Raw genomic sequence first — 24,567 nt, 5'->3', positions numbered from 1 at the left:
ATTATTTAAAAAGCCAACCCCGACAATTAGAAGCTTTGCACTCGCAACGAATTTTCGACATTGTTTTCTTACCGTTATTTAATTTTCCATTTTCCTCTTGTTCGTCGTCTGCATCGACGATGGATCCATTTCCGTCTTCCGTTCTGCAACAATAATCGAAAGTTATCTCTTCGTTTCGTCCGATGTTTCTTTTCGCGAAAAATGCCAATCTGGGCAAGTTGGGTTCTAGACAATCTATCCAAACGGGATAAACGACCAAGTTGGGTTCGCACGAGTGATTGATGAACCGCGCGACGTTGCCGTATTTGTACGTGTCGATAGAATACATTTCCGATTCGTGATCCGGATTGAAATCCAAATCGAACAGGTACGATACCTTTTTCTTCTCGTTTTCCACGTCTCTTTTCGCCGCTTCGAACTGCGGTATGACTTCTCCTATGTATTCGCAAACGAACGTTCCCTTGAGTATTCTGTCGTTTAAATTTTTCACTCCCCACCCTTTGTCGGGAGTTTTGAAAACGCACAATTCGACTTGTCGACCCGACTGTACGACGCGATTCACGCAATTCGACGAACACGAACATTTTTTATTACACTCGTAAATGGGTTCCCTTTCGGGTATTCTCAACCTTTTGTTCGAATTGTAGGCCAGTTGAAAACCCGCGAGACGACCGCAACAAGACGTCGAATCTTTGCTGCAACCGCTCGAACAATCGCATCCCAGCGGCGGATCCGCCGGAAACACGACGTCGTCCGCGCATTGTAATTTCGTGACGTAAACAAAGTTCGGAAAACTATCTAAATCCACGTGGTTTTCGATTTTGACGCCCACGTCTTCGAAATTGTTCATCTTGGCTTCGGACGTCGCGAGTTCTCGTAACTGTTTCCGCCTTCGACTTATCAATCTCAAACAAATATCGTAATCGAAAACTCTTCGGCACAGTTTGTCGTCGACGTCGACGGATGATGATGATGATGTCGCGCTCGTCATCGCTTCCAACAAATACTTGTATTCTTCCCCTATGAATTTTTCGCATTCTTCGAAATCGGTTTCGGTTCCGAATATCCGTTCGACGACGTTGACGTGATCCCGAGAAAATTCGTCTATGCTTTCCCTGCTGAAATTGTCACGCATTAACTTTTGGTAAACTTCGTACGTTTCCACGCCCTCCTGCACTCTTTTCCTCACGTCTTCGATCGTATGATTCGTCGTCGATCGAAATTTCCTATAATATTTCATTAGTAAATAATTACATCCGGTTAAATTTTCCAAAGGTTCGAACGAGTTGAACGCGTCGCTCCAACCTTTCCACTTGACGAGGTACGTGAATTGATTTTTCTTATTACGCCTGTGACCCAATATTTTTTCAACTTCGTACTCTTGATCCGTATCCCACGTGACGTAATCATCTTTTTCCGAATCTTCCTCCTTATTCGTCTCGACGTTCAAACGATGATTCGATGATGATGATGATGATGATGATTTATCCAAATCCTTTTTGCATTCTACCCTTTCGTTTACGTTCGAATTTTTTTTCGTTTTCACCGTCACGTCGCCGTGGTTGTTGTTATTATTATTATTATTATTATTACTACTGACTCTTATTTTACCGCATCGAGACTCGTGACGGCGGGATTCGGGTTTCGATTTAGCGACGTCACGCAACACGACGATCGGTTTTAGTCTCTTTTCTGCAACAGATAACCAAAAAAAAAGAAAAAAGAAAAATGAATGAATGAATGAATGAATGAGTGAGTGAAACGGAGGGCGCGACTTGACGTTTATTTTATAATGCGTGTCCTCGTAGCCTCCCCGTGTCTCATACGTGACCCGTGCTGCGCATACGCGACAACGTTCGAGCACACGCCCCCCTCATTTTCTTTATCCCCTAACAGATGTCTCGTCGAACGTTGTTTCTTTTTGGTCCATTTTGGAAACTGTGCTTTTTAGTAGGTCAAACGTCTAGATAAATCGATTGCTGACGCATTTCGTTAACGGGGAGTGTGCTTACGAACGGATAACACACACACGGGTCCCTTTTTTTTTTTTTTTTTTTTTTTTTCGATTGTTTTCATAATAATAATAATAATAATTTGTTTTATTTTTTCTAAAAAGTCGAAAACATGTTCGTTGTCACCTTTCATTCAAATCGTTTTAAATCAACTTGCGTGAAAATTGCGTGGAAAAATGTTGGCGCTCGCGGGAAAAATACGATACCTTTGTGCGAAACGACAGAAAATAACGGATCATCATCCAATTATAACCGTTAAACGGTTACAAACCCATCAACGCGAATCATTTTCGAATAAACCGTGTTTCGAAATATTATCGGACCTCGATGGCAAACGAAAAAGTTACCGTCGTAAAACCGTCGGAGTAAAAACACATACAAACGCGCGAGAGAGAGAGAGAGAGAGAGAGAAAAACGGTTTTAAAATTAAAATATGATAAAAAAGGAGCCATCATGGGAGTCGATTGCTTCGAGAGAATATCTCAGGTACGAAATGATAATAATAATAATAATAATAATCCGCGATCGTTGCACGTGTGAAAAAAAGGCGAGGCGAAAAGTTCGCACATGACAAAGGCTCGCCCTAAAATAACCAAAAAAAAAAAAAAATTCACGCCGCTCAAATTTTTTTTTTTTTTAAAATAAGTTAAACCGGAAGTGACACTTCAACTTCCTCTTTCTTTCGTTTCCCATTTAAATCCAATTAGTTCCCGATATATAATCCGATACTTTTTCCAATCGACGATTGATTGATTGATTGATTGATTCTTAATTAATTACTTGTAATAAACCAAACCTTACACGCCAGATTTTCTTCTTTCACTACTTTCGCCACTTTTTTCCCTTTCCCACCCCCCCCCAATAAAAGAAAAAGGTCGAACGTGCGCGGGGAGGAGAGGGGAAGGGGGGGCGTTATCTCTTTTCAAAAATAGTTTTCCCACAGCGTTTTTTTCCTTTTGTGATATTCCTAACACGCAATCGAAAATAAAAAAAAAAAAAAAAAAAAAAATCCGCTTTCGAAAAAATTTCTTCGATTCAATGAGCAAGAATAATTAATTCTTTTTTTTTTTTTTTTCTGTCGGAACGATTGTGCCACATGAACCTTTTTTCCCCCACCCCCCACATTTTTCCTTTTTTTTTGATTTCAAATTTTCACGTTCGATTAAATTCAATGTAACAACAACAACAACCTTTTTTTTCCTCCCCCTCCCTCCCTTTATTCCGGTTAATCGTTTTCGATTGAACGAATAAATACCAGAAACAATAATAATAATAATAATGACAATAACAAAAAAAAAACGAGAGCGAATGATAATGATGATGATTTAAGAGAAAATTTCAAGACGGTGTAACAGTTTACACACCGTGTATAAATCTTGGCGGGGAAACGCCCTTTTTTTCGCCTTTTGAATAAAACTCGGCGATGCGGCGTGACTTTCACGCGCACACACACACACAAAACAAAAAAAAAGAAAAGAAAAGAAAAGACAAAAAGGTCCCACACAGCAGTGGCTAAATACAATACGAAAGAGAGAGAGAGAGAGTGAGAAAAGCAAAATGGAAAATCGTAAGGGGCGGGGGGCGGGAAAACGATGAATATAAATATTTAAAAAAAAATTTAAATAATTTAATAATAATAATAATAATAATAATAATAATAATAAATACTTAGAAAAAAAACGATGATGATGATGATGATAATGATTTTTTTTCCCCGTCATCTGTCATCGTTGTTTTATTATTATTATTATTTTCACAAAAACGGTGCAAACGACAAAAAATTATTATTATTATTATTATTATTATTATTATTATTATACGAAAATTTTAAATCGTTGTAAACGACAGACGAAATCTTATTTAATAATAATAATAATAAACCTTTCGCCTCGATCCTATTATTATTATTATTATTATTATTATTATTATTATTATTATTATTATTATTATTATTATTATTATTATTATTAAATTTTCATTTTCAGTTTTTTTTGTTATGATTTTTGTAGTTTATTAAAAAAAAAAAAAACAATGCAGTCGAATTTTCTTTTTGAAATGTGCGTGTATTTATAAAATACTAAAAAACGTTTCCCGCCATTTTGAAAACCGTTACTCTCTCTCCCTCTCTTTCTTCCCCCATTATTTTCTCCCTTTGTTTCTCCGGGGGCGGGGGGGAATATTTATCATCGCATAAATACAATTTTGTACAAAAAAAAACAAAAAAAAAAAAATTTATTCCGGTTAAAAAGAAAATTAATTTTAAATAATAAAACCCCGAAAGAAAGAAAAACAAAAAAAAAAAAAAAAATTTTTTTTTTCTTTTTTTTTTTTTTCATCTCGTTTTGCGTCTCGCGGCGTTCCACTTCGCGGCTCGCGAATTCCTGTCGAAAAAAAATTTTTTTTTTCTGGAACGGTTTCGTTAAATGGAAAAAATCCAGAAAAAGGGAGCATTCGTTCGTTCCCTCGTTCCCCCGTTCGTTACTTTTCACGGGATTCAAAAAAAGAGGAAAAAAAATACCGGAGAAAATTTTTTCCTTTCTTTTTTCTTTTTTAAATCAAAATAATTTTTTAAAGAAGAAAATTTCAATAATAATAATAATAATACTAATTAGACGCGGCGTGAAAATATTTGAAAAAAAAAAAAGAATTTCTCTCTCTCTCTCTCTCTCTCACGTCTAAACGCGATGTGAATTTTTTTTATTTTACCAACAACTAAATAATAATAGGAAAAACTTTTCGATGGAAAATTCTAACGGAAAATTCGAGGGGTACTTAAAATTGATGTAACTTCAAGATGATATTCCGGTCACAGACGAATAATAATAATAATAATAATAATAATGATAATAATAACACAAACTTTAATCCATTACCAGACAATTTAAAAATTATACTCGGGGCGACCGCCCTTTTCCCCTCCCCTCCTCCTCTCCCAAACATTACGTTTTATTGCTTTACTTTATCCCGCCCCCGCCCCCCTTCCCTCCCCTCGACGGTGTCGGCTTTAATCCGTGATTTTCTATTTCGAACGTGGCAGACTCTTTCGTCGGACCATTTTCTCGGATCACGTTTTCTCGCCGTTTTCACCGCCGTCGGAAAAAAAAAAGAAAATTCGGTTAAACATAATTTTCCGCTCGATAATCATTTCCTTTCTTCATCTATCTTTCTCTCTCTCTCTTTCTAACCGTTACGCTTTTCCAACTTTTCTTTTTTTTTTATTATTATTATTTTTTTTTTTTAAAGCTGATCGAAATATTATTGCGAAATGAAAATCTCCAAGTTTTTTTTTTTTTTTTTGGAATCGAATTCAGAGGGGAGCCGAGGATCTCCCCTAAAAAATTTTCACAGGAAAAATTTCAAAAACTGTTTAAAAAAAAAAAAAACTAACGGGAAAAAAAAATCCTTAATAAATTATCATATTTAAATATATATATATATGTCATAAAAAATAAATAAAATTATTACCCCCCCCTTTCCCCCCAAAAAAAAGAAAAACAAAATAAATAAAAATAAAAATCGACGAACTTCAATTTAAAAAAGGAAAACGCGGAAACTCACGCACGCACGCACACATCAAACGTTAACGGAAAAAAACTAAAAATTTTTTTTTTTTTTTTCTCCGCCGGATGTTAAAAAAACCTATCAAAAATTTATCCGAAATACTACTTTCCGTTTGACAAACGCCCTGGGAAAAATAAAACAGGATACACGGTGGGAAAGCGAGTGGGAAAGCGAGTGTGAGAGAGAGAGAGAAAGATGGAAAAAAATAAAACACATTCGACGAAACCTTTTTTTTTTTTTCTCCCCCCGTCCTATCTCATCCTTTTCTGCGGAAAATTTTTGTTTTTTTTTCCCACCGCGAAAAATTAAAAAAAAAAAAAAAACCTTTTTTTTTTCTAATTTTAAATTAAAGGGAGAGAGCAACAAACAACAACAACCAAACCAAAAGGGTAAAAGGTTCAGAAAAAAAAAGCGAAAAAAAAATTAAAATTTTTTTCGGAAAATATTTAAAAATTTAAAAAACCTACTTTCATCATCATCAAGAAGAGATTTTCATTTATTTTCGGACGGTTATGCTCCTCCCCCATGATTTTCCCTCTCTTCCGCTCTCGAAACGAATCATTTCCGGTTTGTACGGAATACCCGATAGAATACAAACTTTTCCTTAATTTTAACGCCCGATTCACGTGCTTTTGAATGAGTTTAATAAAAAAAAATAAGAAAAATTTATTAACAATTAATTTTAATGTTAATTAATAAATTTTTTTTTTTTTTGCTCTAGTAATTAATTAAACGGGGAGTAATTTAGATTATTTAAATAGAAAAATGAGCCAATTAAAGTCGGGAAAACACCCATCGGGGGGTGAGGGGGCGGAGGGGAGGGAGAAACACAATTTATAAATGAATGAACGAACGATAGAATCGATTCGTTATTCTTTTGTTATCATTATCATTATTATTTTCTCTTCGATTTGATTTCCATCGATTCGATTAATTTTCATTTTCCGCTTTTTTTCCGTTTTTCTTTTCTTTTCAGCGGTACCGCAAGTCATCAACTAAGCGCGACGGCACTCCTTCCATCTCCGAACGGATCATCTCATCATCATCCGTTTGATCTCTACGATTTTCCAGATGACTCCGATTTTCTCGGAGTCAATTTTCGCGGTCACAGAGCGGGTCCTTCGAGAAGTTCTGGATTTTGGGATTGTTTCATCGTTTGCCGACACAAATTGGATCATCAAGTCGGGAAAAGACGAGTGAGTGTTTGTCGACAATTTTTTTTTCTCACCGCATATACTATTGCACGATAAAATCCAAAATGTCGACTCCATTTTTTCTTTTTTTTTTTTTTTACTCTTGTCCACGAGAGAATTTAATCATCGCGGGGAATTTTGTCGCACAAAAAATAAAACCGAATAAAAAGCGATTAAACGAGATAAAAAAAAAAACACCCACACACGAACATTTATTAAGTGTTGTTGTTGTTGTTGTTACTCGCGATAAATTAATAAATAATAATAATAATAATAAGGAAAAAAGGTTTAATCCTTTTTTTTTTTTTTTTAAATCGCATTTGGGAATTGATCCCCTTTCGTTTAAAATTATCAAAAATATAATCATGTATATCTTAAAAAAAACAATTTTTCCAGCCGTGAAAATATATTAAATTTCTCCCCCTCCCCTCTCCTCCCCCCCAAAAAAAAAAAATCTACGAGTCGAAAGGATTTTCTCCATCATGCGGCGGGGAAACAAACGAAAAAAAAAAAAAAAAAAAAAAACGTTTCGTTAAATTTTTCTTTTTCTCTTTCCTTCTTTCTTTCTTTAGACTTTTTTTCCCCCCATTGTTAAAACCTCGTCGAAAATAATAATAATAATCATAATAATCATAAGGAATGCTATTTCCGGGCCATGTGTGGATAATGTCGTCGCTCGTTAAAAAAAAAAAAAAAAACGTTTCGTCATTCGTTACCGACGCAAAACGTTTAACAGAAAAAAAAAACCTAAAATCGCACGAGTTATTCATTTACGACCAACTTCCGTTTCCGGTTTAATCATATTTCGAATCCAAAAAAAAAAAAAAAAAAAGAAAATTATTTTTTGTGTTGTTTCTGTCGTGCCTTTTAGGCATAAAAACACACAGAACTCAACGAACAGACTCGAAATTTTCTTTTTTTTTTTTTTTTTTTTTTTTTTTTTAAAGAGAGACAGAGAGACAGAGAGAGAGAGAGAGAGAGAGAGAGAGGAAATTCGAGATTTCACGTGTTGTATGACAGATAACGGGACGAGGCAACGTGACGAATGAAAAATTTTTTTTTTTTCTTCTGCTTTTCAAAACAAAGACCATCTGTCCAATATATATATATAAGATTAATTACTCTGCTTTTCAAAGGATAAACTTTTCTTTTTTCCTCTCTTTTCCAACCGTCGTCGTCCTTATTATTATTATTATTATTATTATTATTATTTTTTAAGTAAAATATCTCGTTGAAGGTTATTCTCTCTCTCTCTCTCTTACTTCGTAAAAATTGATAAAATAATAATTTTAAAATTAAACTCACCCGTAATGATTTTTTCATTTTCTTTATATTTACATAACGAAGGTGATGAACTTGTACTTTTTCTATACCTCATGACGTCACCTGAAAACAAAAGAACGTATAAAATAAAAAAAAATGTTGGAAGAAAATTTTTTCAATAAAAAAAAAAAAAAAAAAAAAAAAATCAAAATCCTAAAAATAAAATTTTCTTTGAAAAAAAAAAAAAAAAAAAAAACGAACTGGTATGAGAAACAGTAATAATAAAACGCAAATCACATCGTTTCCGGTTTCCCGTATAAAAAAAAAGGAAAAAGAAGAATAAAATAAAATAAAATTTCTAAAGTCTTTTTCCGGAACTTTTTTTTTTTCCTTATTCTTTTCCATTTCCGCTCCCCCCCACTCTTCGTCTTTTTCCCCCCTCAGTCTTCCGTATCGAATGCAATACTAATAATATTTTTGGAAAATTTAAAAAAGTCCTAAAATTGAGACGAATCTCAAGTCTATCTACTGGAACTCAAAACAAACGCTACGAACGCTACAAACACAACAACAACAACAACAACAACAACAACAAAGACGACAACAACAACAACAACAACAACAACAACAACAACGACGACAACAACAACAACAACAACAACAACAAAGACAACAGCAACAACAAAGACAACAACAACAACAAGGACAACAACCGTCAACTTTTGATACTTGATAATTTTCATGAAATTTTTATGAAATCGTCGAAAATTTTCCACTGCGAAAAAAGAACAACAATTTTCAAATTTTCTTTTTTTCCTTCCTTCATCTCGCATATACAAAAAATAAAAATGCGAAAACTTAACCTTTTGACCCCTGTAGTTCGTAAAAAAAAAAAAAAAAATACAAAATTCATCGTAAAAATTATTTAGTAGACGAAAAATACAAAAAAAAATCGAAAATCAAAAAAATTTTTTTCGAACAAACATTCCGACGCCGAAAATTAATATAATATTAATAATATTAATAATAAATAAAAGCAGACGACGGAAAAAGGTACCGATACGAAATAATAATCGTTTGTTGCGACGGGAAAACTTAAAAATAAAAAATAAAATAAAAACGAGTTCAAAATGGCGTCGCCAAAAAAAAAAAAAAAAAACCAACGAAACGTAAATTTATAATTTGTTAGCTTATTCTATTCCCTCCCTCCACTCCTTCTGAACCTTTTAAACCCCTCCCTCCCTCTCTCACCAAAAAAAAAAAAACTGGAACAAAAAAAAGAATTTTCCGCGCGCGGCATGGAAAATTTATTTAACCTCCTCCCCCACCCCTTTACCCCTCCCTTCCGTCTCTCCCCAAGGGTTCGCACGGAATAAAGCCAATTTTTTTTTTTTTTTTTTTTTTTTAATAAACACGATAAAATTTATCCGCGATTAAAAAAAAAAAAAAATATTCTGATGCCACGATTACAATTTTCCGATTTTAATAAATTAAACGGTTTTTTTTGATTTATCGTTATAACAGTAGTAGTAGCAATAGTAATAATAATAATAATATTGACGGGGCGATTTTGACAAGAGAGAGAAAGAGAAAGAGAGAGACAGAAACATTTAATAAAGGTTTACTATTATTATTATTTCCCCCACCCACCCACCTCCCCCAGGGGGCGGGTGCAAACTTTCGAGACGTCGTTTTGATTTATGTACGTTTCGAGTATTAAATTAGTTAACTTTTTCTGTTTCCCCTCTTCCTTCTTCCTTTTCCCGTTCCCACCATCCCCCCACCGCCGCCTGATTCTAATAATCCTTTCCTCTATTTAAAAATTTAAAACGTCTAAAGTGCAACAACAGCGTTCAAGTTTTAAATTAAACACCTGAAAATTATAAATAATTAATTTTTATTCGCGCTCGCGACACTCGGAATATACCTCGTTTCGAATGAAATACGCCCCTGATAACCTCTTATCCTCCTCCCCTCCTCCCCTCTTCCCCCTTCCGTGTTATTTAATATACAAAAACGCGACACCTGAACAAACATTTTTTTTTTTCCTTTTTACTCTCATGCGACATAACAACAACAATAACAACACTATCATGTTTTCCTTTTTTCCTTTTTCAAACCTTTTTACCCGCATCATCAACGTAACAAACGAACAAACGTAAAAAAAAAAAAAAATAAATAAATTACAAAATCAAATAAAATAAATACGTAGCAGAAGAAAATTTTTTTTTCGAGAAAAACAAATAAACAATAAGAACAAAACATCGAAACTTTTTTTCCTTTTTCATCGTTACGCCAAAAAAAAAAGAAAAAGGACAACAAAAAAAGGGGAAAACGAATTTAACAAAATGACGAAACGAAAAATTTAAAACTCTGGAATGGATTTAATTAAAAATAAAAAATTAAATAATGTTTTATTAACTCAATCACTGGAAAAATAAAATAAATAAAAACTTTTTTTTTTTTTCCTTTTTCCCTTCTTCTTCCTTTTTTTCTTAAATTCGCGATCGATTTCGTTAAACGGAAAAGACAAGACGGGGGAGAGAGAAAGAGAGAGAGAGAGAGAGAAAAAAACAAAAAAAACCATCCCCCCAACAAGATTTCTATCTCGAATGAAAAGAAAAATGATTCGAAACGTTTTTAAAAAAAACAACCAAAACTTTGACTTTCGCTTTAAGAGAGAGAGAGAGAAAAAATATACATTACGATCTGAATGAGAGAGAGAGAGAGAATGATAATTTATTATTGAATTATTCATTCCTATTCCCATCAATTGACAAAAGCTTAACGTTATTTAAACCGTCAACAACGTGACAATAGAACCAAAATTATTTATGCTTGTCGACGTCACCGTCACCGTCACCTACGTCATTGTCATCGCGTGTGTGTGCGTGCGCGTGGTCTTTCTCCTTCTGTCTATTGTGCGTTCATTACAAAAACTTGTTTGTTTTTTCTTGTTTATTACAGATCGAACAAGGGTTAAAGCTTTACAATCAGCACAAACAACAAGCGGCGGTAAGAAAGTGGAAATCGGCATTGAAAAGGATACGAAAACGGGACGATAAATTTTTACTTCTAGGTTATTTGTTTCAAGCTTACATGGATTGGGGCAAATACAGGTTAGAGGAGGAGGAGGAAGGAGGGTGGGGAGATAAATTGGGGGGGGGAAATAGGGAAAATAGAAATTCGAAAGCGATAACCGAATTGTAGAAAGCAATAATAATAATATTTTTCTTTGTCCTTCTTTTTTTATTTCTCGCACAGGGATTCGATAGATTTTGCGCAAAGACAATTGATCGTGTCCGAAGAAATGGACAGTCCGAACATGAGAGCGGAAGCGTATTTGAACCTGTCTCTGGCTCACGAGAGAATGGGTGCCCTCGAAAGATCTTTGGCCTTTGCTAGGCATTCCCTTTACAACGAATGCAGTCAGTGCAGAGTTGTGGGATTGGTTCACACGACCATCGGGAGCGTTCATTTGGAAATGGCTAATTTTTGCAAAGCTTTGACTTCGTTTCAAAACGCGTTGAAAATAGCAAAAGCCTTGCCCGATTCCAGACTGGAATTACAGGTTTCACTCGCGAAATTTATTTCTCCCCCCCCCCCTCAACCCATTTTCGAACTCCCTGAAAAAAATTATTTTTAGGCTTACATAGGATTTTCCGAATTATTTGGAAGACTGCAAGATGCCGACAAGAGCGCTTTGTACGCCGCAAAAGCCTACGACTTGTCGCGTAGTCTTCAATTGGGGGACCTCAACACAAGGCACCATCGTGCGGCTCTACTTCAAATGGCTTCTTCGCTTTGCAAACAGGGAGAATTGGGGGATGCTCACGATTATTGCGGGGTAAACAAAAATATTTTTTGTTTGACACCATCAATAACTGTAAAGAAAGCAGAAAAAAAAAATTTAATTTAATTTAAATTTTCTTTTAAGGAAGCGACAAAATTTGCTCTCCTCTCGGGAGACCAAGCCACGTATGCAAGAAGTCTTCGTATATTGGGAGACATATACAGAAAAAAATCGGATATAAATGTAAGTTTGAGGAAAAACCAAAACAAATACAAATCACGTGATCGAAAACCTTGCAAAATAAAATAACTTTTATGTATTCCCGTATCAGAAAGCATTTCGACAATACGAATCCGCCATCAACACGTCCACATCGATGGGTGATCGTTTATGTCAAATGCAAGCAATGGACGGAGCAGCCAAGTGTCTTGAAGCCTTAAGACAACAGCAAAAAATATGCAATTGTCGTCCGTTGGAATTCAACAGCAGGTTGTTGGAAGTGGCCAAATCTGTCGGAGCCAAGGTAGTAGTGCCATTAATAAAAAAATTTGTAAGAATTTCCCTCCATTCCCTCCCCGCCCACAAATCAAGTTAACTAACGGGAAAAAATTTTTTAAAGTTACTGGTGCGTACGGTTCGTTTAAGACTGTCACAGATATATCGTAGCCTCAAAGACGAAGAACAACAAAAGTTACACGAAAGGTATGCGAGAAATTTGGAAGAAGAAATGGAATTGCTTTGCGGTGGATGCAATTTGCCGTTCGGATTGGAAGCCGACAGTCTCGAAGCACTACCATGTTCTCACATTCTTCACGCGAGGTTAATAAATTTCCCTTCTTTTTCCCTCTCTCTCTCTCTCTCTTTCCCTTAAAAAGAATTTGAATGAATTTTTTTTTTGAATTCAGGTGCGCATACGACATCATGAAAAAGAAAAATAAAAAAAAGAAAAAAGTTTGTCCGGATTGTCAAAAATCTGTCGGTTCGAAGTCGTTTCCCTACAACAATGAACCCACCGATCCGTGTTTTGGATTTCACAGCAACAGATCCTCACTCAGTTTGGCCAGCCTCTCGTTGAGAGCGAGCAGTTTATCATTGGGTCGAAATGCCACATCGAGCGTTTAACTCCAATAATCTACAATAAAGCTCAATTATTTTAATTAATATCGGCTCACGCGTAAAAAATTATATTTAAAAAAACGCCATTTTTTTTTAGATAGAATAACTAATCGTAATACGCAAAAAAAAACGATTTTTGTTACATGTTCCTTCACAAACCGGCTATTATCATTTAATAACTGATAACGTTCAGTCGGAAAAATCGTAGAACACAGTCTGGAAAAACTAAAAAAAAAAAATCAAAGAAATTTTTCATTGTAAATTGCCTAGAACGAAACGAATGTGTTGCCAAAAACAAAACAAAAACGACAAAACGATTAATTACGAAAGAACTCAGGGTAGCCAACCTTCTTTTTTTTTCCCCCCCACAAATTTGTTTCAAACGATTGTGATGACGTAACGAAAAAACGTATCATTCGAAATGAATTTGACCGTTAAACTTTCGCGCATTTTCCCTACAACAACAACAACCAGAAAACCAGAAAAAAAAAGAAAATTTCAGTAAAAACAAACACTTTTCCGAACTTTAACGGTTATTTTAATTATTGCTTGAAACAATTTAAATGTTTTCCCATTCTTTTTTTAAGTTTAAATTTAAAATCCATCCATTTAAGTAAACTAAAAAAAAATTAATATTAAAATTTATCATCATCAACAAATTAATATTTTAACATGACTAACATTATTAATATTATTATTATTATTATTATTTTATAGTGATATTAATATATGTAACGGACTTTTATGAAAATATAAAATCACATGAAATTTGTTACATATGTCAACGATTAAAAAAAATTTATGTATTCGATTAAAAACTGACTACTGAACTACAACTTTCGATTATGAATGGCTCACACATTGTCAAATTTTTTTTTTTTTTTATATAAAAACTAATTTAAAACCAAATAATACTAATTAATAATAATAATAATAAAAATAAATAATTATTTTTAATTCACAAAATGTGTAAATATTTTTAAAAATTTTAAATTTTTTTTACCGATAAATAAATAAATAAAAAAAAAAAAATATTTGCACTAATACTTATTGAAAATGAAAATGTTGTTATTAACTAAAAAAAAAAAAAAAAAAAAAAGTTAGTTTTTATTAATAAGAGCACAATTATTTTTTAAATAAAAAATTTCAAATTTTATTGTTAATAATTGTACATTAAAAAATTATTGTTATTATATATATATATATATATAATCAATAAATTGAAAATGATAAATTTTAAAAATTAATTTGTAATAATTATTCACCTTCGATTAAATAATGATAAATATTAATGTAATACAAACCTTTTTGATTCCCCTCAAACCCCCCCCCCAAAAAAAAAAAACAAAACAAACTTTTCCTTATTAATCGAATAAAATATTCAAAAATTATAAAACGACAGCCGGTTTATATTAAATAATACATTTTTTATAAACTCATATCGTCAAACCAGTTTTAAAAAAATTTAAGGAAAAAAATCAGTTTAAAATCAACTTACATGTAATTAAAATCGACAGAATAAATTATTATTATTATTATGAGGTATATAACTTATGAATTTGTTCACTACAATTCTCATGTCTATTCGACATTTTATTATTCAAACGATGAAAACTTAACTCGAGTCAACACCTGGAAAAATAAATGAATAAAAAATTATTATTATTATTTAAAACATCAAATAATTGTTAATTTAATTCAAAATTCATTTTACCTCATACGAGTCAAAAAGTAGTTAAATTAAAACAAATAATTATTAAATATAATAAAATATAAATGAAAACGTACACGTGTAAAAACAAATTCACACATGCTTTAACTTGTGTAAAAAAAAAAAAATTAATAAAATAGTCAATCGGTTAAATATATTGTAATATTTAACCTGATTTGTAAAAATCATAGTTAATGTTAATTAGATTTTATTCGAAAAAATATTAATAATAATTATCTTTTACTGTTTTCTTATGAAGTTTATTCATATTTAACACGATTGATGATGATTTTTTTTAAAGTAAAAGATGCGAAAAAACGTTTTTTTTAGAGTTTTTAATATAACTTCGGATTCGAATGAGTTTAACGTTTTTACCGCAAAAATTATATAACCTGATTATGAAAAAAATCTTGGGTATAAATTTTTTTAATACCATCTTTTTTAAATAAATTCATTTGTACGAATGAAAATTAATTGAAATTTATTTAGAGATTATATTAAATTAATTCGCGAATCGTTTATAATTAAAATAAAAAAGTAATTTTAAATAATTAATTACTTACTAAAATTTTACAACTAAAACTACTACTTCAATTCCGACAAGTACAACGTCTTTTCATTCGAGAACAATTACTGCCAACTTAATTTTTTCGACAGTGTTGACAACAACTCCTTCGTATCAATTTTCTATATACATATTCAAATTTTCAAAATGGCGGCCTGAAAACAAATCCGTTAAAGATTTCTTCCTAGAAATATCTTTTATAGATAATTAAATGGGTAATTTTTTTTTTTTTTTGAAAAAGAATGAAAAGAAAATAAAACAAAAATTATTTAAAAAAAATTACTAGTGTTATATTTTACTTTTTTGAACTTCATTTTTTTTTTTTTTTACCTTTTTTTTACCTTTTTTTGTTTTTGAATTTTTTTTAAATTTAATTTTATTATTATTATTATTATTATTAATTTTTTTTTTTTTTACAACTTTAAAGTATAAAAACCAATGTTTTGAACACACATCGGAATCAAAAGAAAATAATATTTTTTTTTTTTTTAATTCTAAAACTTAATTTATGCCATTCATCAAAAACAAAAACATTTTTTTTTTAAAAAAAAAAACGTTCAAGCTTTTAATAAATGATAATGATAATGAAAATGTTATCGACGCCATGATCTTTCTTCATCTTCCAAATCCTCATCGTCATCTTGTAGGAGTAAATCTTCGCTTGATTCCAAACCGGGATCCATCTGGAAAATACGTTTTTTTATTAAAAAAAAAAAAAAAAAATTTAATTTCGAAACAAAATTTTCCCCCCGGAAAAATCCTAAAATCCTACCTCGCTCTCTTCGTTTTCCAATGTCGTTTCCGTTTCCATTTCCATTTTCCATATGTTTTCATTTCCGCTTAATAACACTTGATGACCTGCATGCATGTGGTAAGTCAAACCACTACCGGAACTGTTCCGCCTGTTTTAAAAACAAAACAAAACAAAAATCAATATGGCCGTTGTAGGGAAAACCAATAAATAAATAAATAAAATTAAATTTTATCCATTAAAAACCTTCTGAATTGCGAATCGGCCGAGTTTGTCGTGAACCACGTGACCGTCAACAATCTATCCTGAAATGATTTTCCTTTCGCCATTGCATTTTCCGCTTCTTGACGAGTTTTAAAATTCAATACGACCGACGGTGTCGAATCATCCGCTATGTAATCTCCGATTTCTCCAAATTGCTGTCGTTCGTTCGTCGAACACACATAAAAAATAATAATAATAATAATAATAATAATAAATTAATATCGGTGCCATTGTTTCCTCCCTCTCCTCCTCCTCCTCCTCCTTCTTCTCGAAAGGTTACATTAGCAATTTCCTTACTCTGAAATGTGTCAAAACGAGGTCTTTTTCATCGTTTTCATATCCCGACACCAACAATTTCGTCGGCCTGTGATCCACGACGGATTTCACGTGATTTATTTTCGTCGTACGAATTCTATTTATCGACATGTTTTTAACTAGGCTCGTTTTGTGTTGACCCCTGGGCACCACTCTCGAACCCACCGACGATTTCGGCTGTTGTACTTTGGCTAATTCTAATTTTAACGACGATATTTTTTGCTGAAGACCCGACACGTCCCCTCCTTCCTGTTGCTTCGCCATTAAATCAAGCTCCGTATCTAATATTTCTTTTTGTATCTAAAAACAAAAATCCAATTTCAATTCTTTTCTTCTCCCCTTTTTTTTTTTTTTAAACAAAATCCCTCAACTCCCACGGGAACTCCCACAATACCGAACCTTTTATTCTAATACACACTAAAAAAAAAAAAAAAAAAAAAAAAAAAAACTTTTCGCAAGAGTGGTAATAATATGAACATTTTATTAAAACTGATAATAATAATAATAATAATAACAACAACAACACAAAAACACATTAAAAAAATTAAAAATGGCCGGAATGTGTTTCCCGTTGGTCCCTTTTTGCTGTTTTGTTTTTCTCCCTCCCTCGGGATAAAAAATTCGGGGATCGCGCGGATGGGAAATTTTTTTTTTTTTTTTACTTTTTTACCGTCGCATAAAATTTTCCACTCCCCGTTGTTTCCGTAAAATAAAAACTCACCTCTTCTTTGGTTTTTTTAACGGGTATCATTTTTTTTGCCGTTTTCGTCGTTTCGACGAGTTCCTGTTTGATTTTCTCTATGGAATCCTGTAGGATTTTAATCGTGTCCATGACGTCTTTTTTTTGCTTCTCGTCCAAATTACCAATTTCTAATTTCTGTATGAGAGCCTTTTGTTGCCCTATTTGTTTTTCTAGTAAACTTTGAGTTCTCTTTCTCAAATCGCTCGTGAGTTTGAGAGCTTCCTTCCTTTTCTCTTCCGTTTTCTTTCTCAGCAATTTATTCTTTTCTAACATTTCTTGGGATTTTTTTATGGCTGCGATCGTCTGCGTGAAGAGAGAACAAAAACAAAAACAAATTAATAAATAACTCTCTCTCTCTCTCTCTCTCAATTTTCTTTTTTTTCCCTCCCCTCCCCACTCTCCCACCTTGGCTTTTTTTTCTTCCGGTGAAAATGCCGACTCCGATGATTTTTCATTATTTTCCGTTCCAGTCTGTTGTTTTTTCATAAGGCTACTTCCGGTCGAGGAAAACTATTCAAATTTAATAGGGAACGAACCGGAAAAAAAAAAAAATAATAATAATATTATTATTTTAACGTTCATCTTTTATCGAATCCTTTTTTCAACGGCTACGAATAATAATAATAATAATGATTTTTCTCACGTTATTTCCATCGCCGGGTCCTCCATTGTTGTTATTGTTACTGTTGTTGCTGTTGCTGTTGTTGTTGTTATTTGAAGGTATCTGAGTCGCGGATTGTGGAATAGGATTAAACTTATCTTTAGGATTGCTATGTTTCCCACCATCTTTATTACTATTATGCCAAAATACTTTAATGAATCTGTAAAGAAAAAATAATAATAATGATATTACAAATCAGGTTTCGACCATTTTCGAATCGTAGAATTTTTGTTTATAAAAAAAAAAAAAATTAATAAAAATATTCCAACCTATTGTTTAAAACGGCTTCCGTGCTTTTAATGGCGGCATTTGCTTCAGCAGGATTTGAGAAAGTTATCATCGCCGATTCAGGATCGTTTTCGTAATTAACCTGTTCATCAATAAAAACGATAATAATAATGATTTTCTTTTCGACTTTTCGTAAATTTCGCAGGTTCGTAAATTTCAACTCACCTGAATGTTGACGATTTTTCCAAATTTAGCGAAATGATTATTCAAATGAGTGATGTTGTTTAAACCGGATGGAACCTTTTTTAATATTAGGCAACTGTTGTACTGACGATTGGGATCGAAACCGGGTCTCCTCTCTGCGTGCCCCCCGTGATTCTAAAAAACAAAATGAAAATGACAAAAAAAAAAAAAACAAAAAAAACAGAAAAAATATTAAAAAAAATGCACGTGGAAAATCATTATCATTATCATTATTATTATTCTAATCAGGATAATTAAGAAATTATAGAAAAGTAAAGTGAGAGCGGTAAACAAACAAACGAACAAACAAACGACAATCGTTATTTTTTTTTCGGAAATGATTACGGTTAGTAATTAAGGACAAAGCAAGTTAATCTTTTCTTGTTTAAAAAAGCGATTGAGTTAAATGAACAAAAACACGCGTGCGGGGCACGTGCACACGCACACAAAACGGTGGAAGGTAATATATAAGTGATCTACTTTGGAGAAGAAAGTAACTCCTCTTCGGCGAAGGAATTTTCAATACAAAAATTTATTATAGAAACAAAAGCGAAGAACTCCAATTAACTGCTTTGACCCGGGGAGAGGAGTTGGAATGGGAGTGGGAGTGGGATGGAGGAGGAGGAGGAGGGGAAACCTCGCGACAGAATGACAACATTTTTCGCCCTAGATCATCATCATCATCATCATCATCATCATAATCGTTATTTAATTTATTTATGGAGAGTTACTTTCGTATTTGAAAAGTTATCACTTTGGTTACCTCCGCCACGACGTTATTCTGCTTGTGTAAAGAATGAGAATTTGACTCAACTGGAACATTTATAAGAGCACGTTGTCCTTGATTGAATCCCATTCCGGGTTGATGAGGATGCATGGGACGGGGCATACCCCTAAACGGGGGTCGGCCCCAATTCATATTTGAATTCATACCCGGCGCGTTTGGACTGTATTCTGAAAAAAAAAAAACAAAATGATGATGATGATGATAATTTTGGGGAATCCGCTTACTCTTCGACAAAACCACGACTTCACGACTCTTACTTACCCATATTAGGAGGAGGTCTCATGACGAGCGGCGGTGGACCTTGCATGACCATAAGCGGCGGAGGACCGACTGGACAATGATCCATACCCATGGGCGGTGGCATGTTGGGAAGGGAATTCATCGGCGGCACCATGTCGTGCATGAGAGGACACTGAACACCGGGCGGTTGCAATGGTACGTCGTGTGGTCCTTGCGGTCCGTACGTTAACACTTGGGACAAGGCGACGTCTTCTAAAACAACAGCATCTGAACCATGATCATACAAGCATAATTCTCCGCGTAAGCAATAACCTTTTTCTGGAAAATAAAAAGTTTTTTCAAATGATCCAAACGGGGCCTAATCAGGGAAGTGTGTCAATATAAAGTGAAAAATACGCATGAAACTACTTTTCTCTTAATCGGGTTTCACGACAAGGACTAACCTAACCTTCGAAAAAAAAAAAAAAAAGTGGCACGAGACAAACGAATTTGATAAAAAATATGTATGTACTCACCGTCATAATCTCGACACCGTCTCACTTTACATGACACAAATCTATCACAATCATTTTCGTTTCCCGAATGAGGACCCGGTGGCATATTTGAATCCATGTCTCCGTGATTACCATCTTGAGTCGGAGTGTCGTCTCTACCTCCGGATGAATTTTTACGTTCTGTTTTAACAAAAAAATCATAGACTACAGACTTTTTTCCATTGCTCCATCATCAATTCGTAAATAAATAAATGAATTCTCACCAAACGATCTAGATCGAGATCTCGTTCTCGGTGATCGACTCCTACTGTGGGATGGAGACCTGTTTCTGAATCTTCCTCGGTGAGATAATTTCGGTGACCTCGACTTTGACTTTGACCTATTAGGATAAAGGATTCTGTACCTAAGTGGACTTGGTGATCTCGAATAAGTTCTCCTCCTGTCGAAACCCCGTTCGTATCTCCTCGGCGGAGATTTGTTCCTATACAGCCTAGTTCTGTCTTTTTCTCTCGCTCTATCTCCTCTATCTCTGTCTCTTTCCCGCGACCTAGATCTCCTTAACCTATCCCACGATCGAGATCTACTCCTTAAATTTCTCGTCAGAGAATTTTCTTTTCTACTCCTATTCCGATTAAACCTATTCCTATCGTCTCTCTCCTGAAAATTCAAAACGCGATACAAACGGAAAAAATTATCAATCATTTAAACAAACAAAAACTAAAATTAAAATTAAAATAAAACAAAATACTCACGCTATCCTTTTTCCGATCTTCCTTTGCATCGGTGCCGCCAACTTTATTTTCAACTCCGACGATGGGTTTGGCGACGGTTCCTTCTGACACGACGCTCGACTGTATTTGAACTCCATTTTGTTTTTCATCCGTTGAACTAATGTAATCGTCGTTCTCTTTATCATCAGGCTTGTTATTATCATTTTCTTTTTCGGTTACGTCGGTCGATTGAGGAGGACCCGCGTTCGTCGCCGGAACCTTGGATTCATCTTTTTTCTCCTCTTTCACGCCATCTTTTTTAACATTTAAATACTCTTTATTTTCTATAGTCTTGAACAATAAGGCGACAAAACTCTGAGTTTCTGCACACCGCGCGGACACCAAATGAAAATAAAAAGAGAAAATAAAAAAAAATTAATGCCACGATATTTTTTTCCATTACTTTTCCCTCACGGTTCAAACAATGCAACCCTTTCCTCCCTCTCTCCCTCCCCCTCACCCCACAATTACCTTCTTGCAAGAAAACATCTAACTGCTCTACCATTGACACACGGAGATCACTGACGGGCTTGTCTTTTTTGACAAGGGCATAAACATATTTGGCTAAAGCCGCCGGATCAGCATCACATCTACAAAAAAAAAAAAAAAAACGGCCATATTAATAATAATAATAATAATAATAATCATCATCATAAGCCTTGCAATCCATATCAGTTTCTTCTTCTTCTTCTTCTTCTGCTTCAACTTTAAATCAATCATCATCATTATTTTTTTTAACCCAATAATTAATAATAATAATAATAATAATAATAATAATAATAATAATAATAATAATAAATTTTTTTGAAAATTTTGTCAACGGGTCAATAAACTATTATTAACTTTATTTTCTCTCTCTCTCTCTCTCTAGTTCTCTTTCTCACTCTTTCAACCGATTATGTAACTCCCACGAAAAAAAAAAAAAAAAAAAAAAAAAAAAATTGTAATTCATGATTAAACATAAGTTCAGCTAAACGAATCATGAATAATAATAATGATGATGATGATGATGATGATGATGATGATAATTGAATAATTTTAAAATTTTACTGCTATTTATTTATTTATTTATTTTTTGTTAATGTTTTCTCTATCTCTCTCTCTCTCTCTCTCTCTCTCTCTCTCTCTCTCTCTCTCTCTCTCTCTCTCTCTCTCTCTCGTTGCCTTGAGTTTATTTATTTATTTATTTACTTTTTTTAATTAAACAAATTTACACTTAATCCAAACGTTTTCATTTATCGATCGCTAATCGAATAACGATAGCATCCCAAAAATGATAATAATGATAATAATAATTTATTATTATTATTATTATTATTATTTTTTAATTATTTAATTTATAATCAATTTGAAATAATAAAATTTACATGTAGGAAAGCAAAAGGGCAAGTCGAATAATAATAATAATTTGTTAATAATATATTATGTTATTATTGTGTTTGTTGTGTTATTATGTATGATGATGATGATGATGATGATGATGATGATGATGATAATAATAAAAAAAAAGAAAATTCAATTCGAACAAATGTTTATAATCATTAACCTGTTTTATAATAAACATCATTTTAAATAATAAAAAAATTATTAATTATGATTAATAAAAAGAGAAAAAGAGAGAGAGAGAGAGAGAGAAAGAATCTGTCAAAAAAAGTGAAATTTTATTTTTACAATAGAAAACAAGTTATGGAAAACAAAAATAGATTTATAGAAAATATAATTTATAAAACGACAAAACAACAACAACAACAATAAAAAATTTATTACCAATATAGATAAATGTTTATTTATATATAAATATTTAAATAAAACAAGAAAAAAAAAAAAAAAAAAAGTTGTACAAAAGAAAGAAATGAAAAAAAAAGTAAAAGTGTTCAAAATAAATATGTGTTTAAAAATAAATATTCTATTATTAAAATCCAAATCCAAATTCGAAAAAAACATAATGAGATCGAAGAGGAATGATAATAATGATTAAAAATAATCAATTTGTTTTAAATAAATTAAAAAATGAAATAATAATTAATTGAATTACTCGAAATGAATGCAAATTTTGTAAGAGATTACGGAAGAAAAAAAGACGAAAATGAAAAAGAAATTAAATTCTGTCATAAAATTTTGTTTCGATTCGAATGATCATTATACAGCAGAGGTAAATGATAATAATATAAGATAATTTAAGGTAGAGAATATTTTTTTTTTTATTTTAAACTCCATTTTGAACCAGAGTAAAACCTAATAAATAAAGTCGAGTAAAAAAAAAAAACCTTCGATTTATGCGACAAAAGAGTTTACAAGTAATTTTAATCCCTTTAAATTCAAGGTTTTATTTTTTATTTTTTTTTCTCTTTCTAAGAAGCCTAAATTCAATGTCAGAATAACACAAACTGTCATAAATAATAAATAAACCTGATGATATTTATTAAATTTATGTTTTTTTTTTACTTTCCTTTTGGTTTCATTAAAAGAAAATGAATTAGTCGATTTATCGATTATTGATTTTTTAAAAATTGTTGTACATGGAAAAACTTTGATTTCGAAAGGAAAAGAAAAATTTGAAATAAATATTTAAAACCTGAGCTGAGGGCAATAGGTATGATGATACCTAATTAAAGATGATTTTGTGTTCATGTGTAATAATAAAATAAACATATGGAAAGTAAAAAAAAAAAAAAAAAAAAAAAAAAATTTAACTAAATGAAATATGTTGAAAACATTTGCCAACAAACAATAAAATCCAAGACAAATTGTTTGAATTTAATATCGATTGATAGTATTTAACGTAAATTATTTCAGTAAAAACTAAATTAAATTATAATAATTCAAATTTTAGAATTTTTTTTTTTTAAATAAATTTTATTTGAGAGAGAGAGAGAGAAAATCCATTTTTCAGAAGCCAAAACTAAAAACGGAAAGATCGGTCAAACGATTTTTGATATTATTATTATTATTATTACATTTTAAAATAATATCCCCGAATTTTAATTGATTTAAAATAATATTCTCGTTTGTATCGATTTATAAGTAAAGAGGAAAATAAGAAAAAAAGTTTAAAAAAAAATTTTTTTTTTTTTTTTTTAAATAAGGACCAAATGTAACTGGACCACATGAAAGAGTAAAGAAAATGGCCGAAAAACGAAAAAAAAAGAGAAAAGAAACATCAACAAAACTAACTTACAGCGGTTCCAAAACGGTCGATAGCCAATACCGAAATATTTCGGGATTTTCTATAATCATTTTTTTTTTATATTATTATAACGATTTAACAAAAGTATCAATATTAAATATTCACATATTTATATAAATAGAAACAATTTTAACACCTTGCGTGCTGACATCTTTGAATCAATCAATTTATTTACAGCGTTGCCAAATAGATTACCATCGTGCCAATAGAAATATATTATAACTTATTATTTAACTGACAAACGTTTTCGCGCGCGTTTTTTTAATAACATTATTTTACTCACCTCATCTTGTTATTTTTTTTATTATTACCGTTAAAATTCGATAAAAATATTTATTAATTATTAAAAAAAACGGATAAAATGGCGCCAGGTAAAATTAAACAATCCATTTCCATCATCGTTAAATTCAAATAACTCACAAAAAAACATTTTCTTTCACCCCTGCTAAACAACAATGTAAAAAAAAAAAAAAAAAATGGCGTAGTTTTTGTTATTTATTTATTTAAATTTAATTTTATTTATTTATTTAAATTCTAATTCACATAATTTACACAATCAATCAATCAATCAATCATTCACAATCAATTCACACACATTTTTGTTTTCTTTTTTATTTATTATCTAATTCATAAAATATTAATTAAATCATTATTAAAATTTTTTTCTTTTT

The 24,567-nt window shown here is 32.0% G+C and overlaps 4 protein-coding genes across 4 annotated transcripts; 2 read left to right on the top strand and 2 right to left on the bottom strand.

Annotated features, from left to right (window-relative positions):
• Window position 1: 1 nt before the first annotated feature.
• On the bottom strand, window positions 2-4,110 carry Phum_PHUM423590 (heterochromatin protein, putative; the record flags this gene model as incomplete). Its single annotated transcript, XM_002429149.1, has 2 exons — window positions 2-1,429; window positions 4,099-4,110. The coding sequence occupies 2 exons, from the start codon at window positions 4,108-4,110 to the stop codon at window positions 2-4; spliced, it is 1,440 nt and encodes a 479-aa protein (XP_002429194.1).
• Window positions 4,111-6,338: 2,228 nt separating this feature from the next.
• Phum_PHUM423580 (uncharacterized protein) lies at window positions 6,339-6,823 on the top strand (the record flags this gene model as incomplete). Its single annotated transcript, XM_002429148.1, has 2 exons — window positions 6,339-6,352; window positions 6,550-6,823. 2 exons carry the CDS (start codon window positions 6,339-6,341, stop codon window positions 6,821-6,823), a joined length of 288 nt encoding a protein of 95 aa, XP_002429193.1.
• Window positions 6,824-10,863: 4,040 nt separating this feature from the next.
• Phum_PHUM423570 (43 kDa receptor-associated protein of the synapse, putative) lies at window positions 10,864-12,944 on the top strand (the record flags this gene model as incomplete). Its single annotated transcript, XM_002429147.1, has 8 exons — window positions 10,864-10,896; window positions 10,997-11,148; window positions 11,294-11,600; window positions 11,676-11,876; window positions 11,967-12,065; window positions 12,154-12,345; window positions 12,442-12,641; window positions 12,728-12,944. The coding sequence occupies 8 exons, from the start codon at window positions 10,864-10,866 to the stop codon at window positions 12,942-12,944; spliced, it is 1,401 nt and encodes a 466-aa protein (XP_002429192.1).
• A 2,863-nt stretch (window positions 12,945-15,807) lies between these two features.
• Window positions 15,808-23,946, bottom strand: Phum_PHUM423560 (cutaneous t cell lymphoma tumor antigen/rrm/rnp domain, putative; the record flags this gene model as incomplete). Its single annotated transcript, XM_002429146.1, has 16 exons — window positions 15,808-15,897; window positions 15,987-16,116; window positions 16,212-16,384; window positions 16,527-16,844; window positions 17,266-17,589; window positions 17,692-17,796; window positions 18,231-18,317; window positions 18,401-18,553; window positions 19,173-19,372; window positions 19,467-19,763; window positions 19,961-20,119; window positions 20,203-20,429; window positions 20,487-20,596; window positions 20,692-21,032; window positions 21,181-21,299; window positions 23,888-23,946. The coding sequence occupies 16 exons, from the start codon at window positions 23,944-23,946 to the stop codon at window positions 15,808-15,810; spliced, it is 2,892 nt and encodes a 963-aa protein (XP_002429191.1).
• Between the last annotated feature and the right edge of the window lie 621 nt (window positions 23,947-24,567).

Source organism: Pediculus humanus, genomic scaffold (genome assembly GCF_000006295.1).
Source record: "Pediculus humanus corporis 1103172108193 genomic scaffold, whole genome shotgun sequence".
NCBI classification, from domain to species: Eukaryota; Metazoa; Arthropoda; class Insecta; order Psocodea; family Pediculidae; genus Pediculus; species Pediculus humanus.
The sequence above is the reverse complement of the archived record's forward strand: the minus strand, read 5'-3'. Positions and strand labels throughout refer to the sequence as shown.